At 33.0% G+C, this 8,109-nt stretch overlaps 1 protein-coding gene across 1 annotated transcript; it reads left to right on the top strand.

Annotated features, from left to right (window-relative positions):
- The first annotated feature begins 765 nt into the window (after positions 1-765).
- Positions 766-2,855, top strand: LOC123659716 (protein-L-histidine N-pros-methyltransferase-like). Its single transcript, XM_045594900.1, has 3 exons — positions 766-862; positions 1,421-1,596; positions 2,357-2,855. The coding sequence occupies exons 1-3, from the start codon at positions 831-833 to the stop codon at positions 2,566-2,568; spliced, it is 420 nt and encodes a 139-aa protein (XP_045450856.1). The 5' UTR covers positions 766-830; the 3' UTR covers positions 2,569-2,855.
- Positions 2,856-8,109: the final 5,254 nt, after the last annotated feature.

Here is an 8,109-nt window from a genome sequence, read left to right as displayed (position 1 = left end):
CCAGGGGCCGCGGTAATGCCGCGCGTGATATATGGTACAGCGTCTAATAACAGAGCTCGGCCCTCGTGCCGATTATCCCTTTTCTCGACAAAGACGATTGGTATCGATCGCTGCGACGCTCGCTCAGCTAATGAGTGCAGGATTTACTAGTCATTATCCACTTTCGCCGCTGGCCCGCGGCGCGATGAAGACGTCGCGGCGCGGGGCCAAGCCGCGGGCGAACAATTTGGCGCGCTCGATCGCTTGACGAACACCGTTGCCCGTAGCATGCTGTGTTTTATCTTCAGTAATTGCAAACCCAACGCGAATTGCCTTCTAACGACCGCCACACAACTGACGGTAAGGGTGATTGCGCTGTTGGACTACACATCCGCAGCACCCTATTGTCTAACATTCTTTCCATACAGATTATAAGCTTTCCTAATCCTTTCCTTTTCGTGGGCAGTAAGTATACTACTCACTTTATTACTGAAATGAAATGGCGAAACCAGAAACATAACATGACGATAAATTTATGGTTGTAGCTGTGATGATATATTTAATAAACTTACATTTCACGTTTGAACACAAGTATTATTCTCAAGTAAAAGCTGACCTCAACTTTAAACGTAAAAATCGCAGTATCGTGTATTTTTGTTTCGTCAAGATGGCTTGGTCGCGGGTCAATGTTCGTGCTGTCCGCTGCGCAAGCGCAGGCGTTGCTAAAGGCAGCGAGACGCGGTCTGAACAGCACGGGCGCGCTCGTGGACGTGGGCGCGGGGGACGGCGAGGTGAGCCGCCGGTTCGCGCACCTCTACACCCACAAGTACGCCACCGAGATATCGGCCAGCATGCGCAAGGCGCTCAGCGGCAAGGGATACACGTGAGTAATGTGTAATGTCCATTTTGCAAATTACTTTTCACCACTCAGCGTCAATGTTTGCAATGTGACTAGCCCGTGTCACACTTGACAGTGAGTGACCGGGCTTTCTGCTCCAGGGGTTGAGGATACCATTCTCGTCGCAAGTCTGGGTGTAATATTGTACCTATTTATTGTATATGTATGGTACCTATTTGTATATATGTTCTATTTATAAGTATATTTATTATATATTTGTAACTATATCAGTAACGAACTTACCTTGGGAAAAGACGAAATTATGTGTGCATTTGTTAAAGTTATATCTTTACTAAAATAACTATATTCGCCTTTTGGTTCTCACACAAAAAAAAACAAAGCATTGTTATATAATCAAGAATCGTATTTTAATATATACAGCACAAGCCATGTAAAAGGCCTCTTCGGGGACTAGTATATTGGATTTAAACCAATAATTGTTGTTACTTTCTGTGTAATACTTATAACGAAATAAACTTTTTTTTTCTTTCTTTCTTTAAATAAATCGTAATTTCCTAACAATACAATCGATATTTTATCAAGGCTACTAGATACAGAGGAGTGGTGGCGCGAACAACGTTTCGACTGCGTGTGCATGTTGAACTTGCTGGACCGCTGCAGCAAGCCGTGGAGCATGCTGCGTCAGGCCAAGACCGCCATCGCTCCCGATGGGGTTCTATTATTAGCTCTAGTACTGCCCTACAAGCCCTATGTTGAAGGTAACCAGAAGATAACGTTATTCAACTTCGTGTCATTGCATGAATTTCTCCTCTAACAATCCTTTGGATACAAGTCAATTGATCAAGTCGGTTGATATTAAAAAGCAATAATAAATAATAATAAAATAATAAAAATATTTATTTGCTTACTCTCACACAAAATAGACACGAAATACAAATTTCAACAATAACAAAGCAAAATATGTGTGAAAGACTGGCGACTGACTAAGAGACCTGTATTACAGATTGCCAGTCCCTCCACATCCGGACCGAATGAAATTCAAATACATCAATTTGATCCGTAAAATTATTACAAATATACTCACACTTATGTGGGTGCATGTATAGATTAGTGTATGTATTGATTAATGCATGAATGTGTCAGAATATCAATAGTGATAACCTATGATTTTTCTCTATATTTTTGTTCTATTAAACTATCAAAATTTTGTTCAGCCATGTGACGTGAAGAATAACATCTGAAGTGAAGTCCATAGAACCTTTCAGTTTATTAAAAATATGAATTACTAAGTTACAAGTATATTCCAGATTGATGGGCCTTACTGTTAATACTCAGTGCGGGTACCATAATTCGTATCGTGAAAGTTTTGTTATCTTTCTCAAATACAAATTAATGGAAAAAATTGTTGTAATTGAAACTGAACATTATTAACACGTACTGACAAACAGCTCTTATTTCGTATTTAATATTAATACGAGCAAATAAATTAAAATGCGATTTCTTTTTAATAATTTCCAGGAACCAGCGACCACAAGCCCGAGGAACGTTTACCCATACAGGGTGTCAACTTCGAGGAGCAAGCAGCTTCCTTCATACAGTTTATGAAGGATGAGATAGGATTCGAAGCAGTGGTGTGGTCCCGTGCACCCTACCTTTGTGAAGGAGATTTTGCCCAAGCTTATTACTGGCTCGACGACTCCATTTACGTATTCACACCCATTAGGGAATGAGCAATTTCAATCCCAATTTTAGTTAAGACGAAGTTTAGTTTTGTTATTTTTGGTATTAATTTTTGTATAATCCTTCAGAAAATATAATCTCGGTATACCAGTACTTATATCAACATGATACATGAGTTCACGCCATTTTTGACCTTGTGGAGTCCTATGTACACCAGTGGACTGCAATAGGCTAGTGTGAAGTGAGATACCAGTATATCTCAGATTATTCAAATTTTACAGTATATTCGATCAAAATGAAATACGTAAGTTATTAAATAGAGAAAATTGATAACGCTTCATCTCTTTGTTTGATTATATTATAAGAAATATACCAACAATTGTTCGGATGAACATATAAATAGGAACATTTATTCAAAATTACAAAATGATGTTCTTCAATGTAATGTAAAAATTTATAACCTATAAAAAATATTGAGAAAAGAATAATTTTTTTTTCATAACTAAGCATTTCGCGCTCGAAAAAAATTATTGTAAATTTACTTTTGAATAACAAATACATTCCAATTGTAAAAAAAAACTTATTATAGTAATTTTTCTAAAGTAATCTTTCTAAAATACATATTGTGGTATCAAAGTTAAGACCAAATTGTCGCGCGGTGATGTAAGAAATATACTTGTGTGAAAATATTACTATACAAGCGAGACGCGACGACGACGGACAGTTGCTAGTTACTGAATTACAAAGATAGAAAAATTAAAATATGTTGCTTAAATAATGTGGTTAATAAATAACGTGATAAAAGGTAGCCTATGTTCATCAGGGATAATGTCGGCTTCTAATTGAAAATATTATTTTTATTGCATGCACTGACTCAATAAAACAATAAAACATATGAAACATCTGTCACACAAATCAAAGTTGTATACTTACAAAAACACCCACACATAGTAAGATGCCGCACGCCAAGACGTCGCATTGTCTGTAGTAATTTAATTTCTAACTGTTATACTAAGCGCAAGATTTTTTCTACCTCAATAATAAGACCATTGATGTGAGAGAATTATCGATATAATGATAGCTAGCGACAAAAGTGCAATTTTATAATTTACTAGCTGACCCAGCCACGCATTGCTGAGGCTCACTAATTATGATTTATTAAAATATATGTATATTCTATACTCAAACGCGCCATCTATAATTTAGAAATAGAAATACGGCGCCATCTACCGGATATCTGTGCAACTTGTTGCCAAACCGCCATCTATTAGGATTTTATAGAACGAACCAATAAATACACAATAAAGTCGTATAATGAACATTTAATTTGCAATAACAAATATTGCGATCAATAATAGAGATAAAAACTACCCTATCTCCCAAGTTGGACCAAGTTATAGATGCTCACAAAATGTAGGTCTGAGAATCGGCCAACATCTATTTTTCAAACCCCTAAGTAATAAGGGGGATTAAGGGGGTTAATAACATACTTATATGGCAAAACAACGTTTGCGGGGTCAGCTAGTTTTTATATATATAGATATAGAAAAGATAATTTTTGGTGATAATAAACGAATTTTCCAACGATAATGCCACATGTTCGCCAAAACATCGAATAAATCGAGTCCGTGAAGATGTACCTTTTTCAAATTTACATGAAGTAGCTTTTTTAGATTAACAATATTGTGTGTATAACACATGTGTCAAATATATAGATTAATGGAAGTATGGAAGCATCGATTTTGAAAGCAGTATATTTTTTTATTTTATATATTCGGATGTCGCCAATTAATCGAATATTTCTACTTAATTTTTCTCTAAGCAGCGACTTCTGTTATTATTGTGATAATTCCTAATTTTCTTGATGTTGAGCTTATACTATAAACAATATTTTTTAGAATTTAACTTTTCCTTTAAGAACTTAAATTGAAATCATTGTAATTAGGTATGTAGTGTAGAGATCTCTTAAACTAAGTTTTAACAATTGTATAACTTTTCAATTGCAACTGTCTTTCGCTTTAGTTTTTAATACTGTTTTTAATTTTAGTCAATTAACTTACTTAAGACAAATAATTTCATCATTATTCGTAATGTATTTAAAATGGTTGTCGATTTGTCATTTTATCTACGTTATTTCGATTATAAATTTACGTGTATTTGTATTAAAATTACAAAAATATTCTTGTTTTTTTTTTTTAATTATTCTTAGCATTCTTGTATATATTATTCTAGTGTTACTTGTCAATCTAAACTTACTACACAAATGAAATTTTTCACAACAAAAAAAAGTACACAACAAAATACCTGATTGTGCAAACATGACAAGAGACACACGGACAAGAGACATCGGAACACTTTCGTATGAAATAATTATGTTTGCAGGCAAACGAAGAAAAACCGACTTCAATTACTTATATCGACAAGTAATACAACTTATGTAGACAAAAAAAATGTCAAGTAAATACGCATTATCATAGATTACTCCAAAAGTTGTAATCAGATCTCGATGAAATTTAAATATGACCACATGATAAACATCGGCTTTCGATTAAATTAAAAATCATCAAAATCGGTGCACCCAGTAAAAAGTTATGCGGATTTTCGAGTTTCCCTCGTCCTTTTTTTAAAGTCGGTTAAAAAGGATATGCTTGCTTACTTAATATTACAGATATTAAGAAAACAGAAAAAAAATATTAATTTAAAAAAAATATCTAGTCCTAGAAGAAGCGAGTGACTTTCAAATTATATTTTACATCTGATCACATATTTCGTAGAGGAAGGTAAAATAAAAAATCACAATTTTTGCATTAGTTTATTTAGTCTAGTTCTTTTTATCGATTCATTTATCATTACATTTTTACAGATAAACAATATCGGCAAATAGTAAATTACATGGCAAGGCCAATCTTACACCTCTTATAATTTTACGGATACAATACAAACACGAATGTTTAAATACCGAGAAAAATATACATTTTAATTACGAAGTAATCTACGAAGCCACGACGATTTTTTATTATCACAGGGTCCAGTTGCCAGATTAGAAAATGCAAAATCCCTTTTACCTAGATATACAATAAATTGTGTTATTACAATAACCGTGAAAAATAATAATAACAAAATAACTAATAATCCATTTTAATAGAACATGTAAAGACTAAAAACATGTACACTATAGCTATAATCTGAACTGTTACGTCATTGAATCCATTCTTATAGTTAAACTTATCGAGACATAAGAACACTTATGTTTGATATACACTTGCAAATAAAGTTTATTACTTGATGTGATTTCTATTGAAATGGATGAGTTATAGATGTGCTCAAAACTAAAACAATACATCCTTTTCTAGGAGGTACACGGCTCAGTCGCACGCTTAATCTACATATTTTATTAATTAGAAGACATTAATACACTATTACTTAGTTGAGATTATTACGTTATGGATGTATAGATGTTGTGTTGTATACATAAAACGAAAAAATATAAGATCAAACTGAATTTAGCTACTCTCTAGTAATTTTCTTCAAATGAAAATTATTTTACACTAACCATTATTATGAAGTATCGTTTTTAACAATTTAAAGACACAATCGAAATTACAAAAAAAAAATCGAAGTGATGCTGAATTGAGATCAAAACGTTTAAATTTTTCAAACAGTAATTCCGCATTTTGCGCATGATATGTTCACTGTCTATATTGTTTACAATAAATCACTAATTCCGATAGGTACACTTTGCCAATAGGACCAAATTTAATTTAAGAATATGATATAAATTTTTGACTAGAAAGCTTAATATTCTAATACAGAGAGATTCATCCGGTCGTCATAATACTTCGTGGACACGATGCTGATACGAACATAATACTAGGCGTACCGTACAAGTACCGGAAATGTAATAGCCTCGTTCAATATTTGGATGAGGAGCCACGACTCGATACTTACGCGTCCCTACAACTGCCTTAAAGTTTAATTATTCATATACATACAATCTTAACATTTATAAAAAGCAGTTTCCTTACAATAAGTAGGTTTAATGTGATGCATTCGAGAGTACAGTAATAGTTCATATTAACTGGTAGCTTCTATACAAATACAACCTTATACATCTATATATTTACGGTAGTCCAAAGGTTCTTATCTCGATTTTTAATCATATTGCTCTAAAATGTCAAAATATTAAAATTGAAATTTATACATAAAATATACTTATCTCAGTAACATTTTGGTGTTGTTTAAACTTTCAATGGTCAAGGTATTTGTAACATGAGACCAAATGTAACAATGAAGTTTATCTCCGAAATTAAGATAAGAACCTACGAACGCTGCCAGTTTGCATGTTATACTTTATAATTTAGAATTAAAGTACTACTATATAAAATTTAATGTAGGCTTTGCCTTATTATTGCACTTACGAACTTTAAGTGATGTCTATGTAAAAAAAAGAATAAAACGATTTTTCTAAATATACGAAATAAAAAATAAAAAAGAGATATTATAAATTTAAAGCTTCACAATAAACATAGTCCGTTACACATCCATACAGTAAATTTTGATTTTTGTTTCGATAAATATAATGTAATGCTTATATAGAAAATAAATAATGCTCGATTTTTATTTTTAGGAATTCTAAACATTTTTGAATATCCAGCGGGATTCGAACCCGCGTCTCCGACTGACCGTGTCGGAGACGCGGGTTCGAATCCCCGCTGGAGCGGTCAATTTTTGATATGATATTCAAAAATGTGTATAAATATATACAAAGACTACCTAGTTGAAAAATAAATCCATTACAAATAAATAATAATAAATACTCTTTATTGTACACCACAAAGAAACATTACAACAAAAGTGATACATGAAAAGAAAGATGTACAAAGGCGGTCTTATCGCTAAGAGCGATTTCTTCCAGACAACCTTTGGGCATAGGACATAGCAAGAAAAAGAGAAGCGGTAGGGAAGTGTACAAACAGTTGATAAAGAATTGGCATATAGTTAACAAGCAGTATGATATTAACAGAAGTAAATATACATATACACAAATAAATATATACATATATACTACATAATCAAATACTACATAATATATATATTTATGGAGCTGATAATGATATTTATGAGGTATTTGGTGACAAAGAATGCGCCTTTAGATATTTTTTAAAACATCCAAGAGATTGAGCTTTTCTTACAGAGAGAGGAAGAGAGTTCCAAAGTTGTACAGCTTCAACAGAAAAGGAGTTTGAATAAAAGTATGTGAAAAATACGCTCTAATTTTATAAACTGAAAAAAAATTCAACTGTGGACACGTACCGGTTCTGTACGAGACCCTCGATACAACCTCACTTCTTACATCGACTCGACTTACACTCAATAGCTATCTATAGCTTAATGTGAAAAACTTGCAGTCTTCGAAACGACACTATCCTCACTATCACTTTACAAGACAAGACATGGCCAATCACTTGCACTTCGAAACGTTTCATTCTATTCACATTTACCTAAAATCGAATAGTTAAAGTCTATTTTAGTAAAACACTGGGCGTTTTATATCTTACACGAAATATATAAAAGACATAATTTGTTCTTTT

Source organism: Melitaea cinxia, chromosome 14 (genome assembly GCF_905220565.1).
Source record: "Melitaea cinxia chromosome 14, ilMelCinx1.1, whole genome shotgun sequence".
Classification (NCBI taxonomy): domain Eukaryota; kingdom Metazoa; phylum Arthropoda; class Insecta; order Lepidoptera; family Nymphalidae; genus Melitaea; species Melitaea cinxia.
This window is presented reverse-complemented; position numbering and strand designations above follow the sequence as displayed.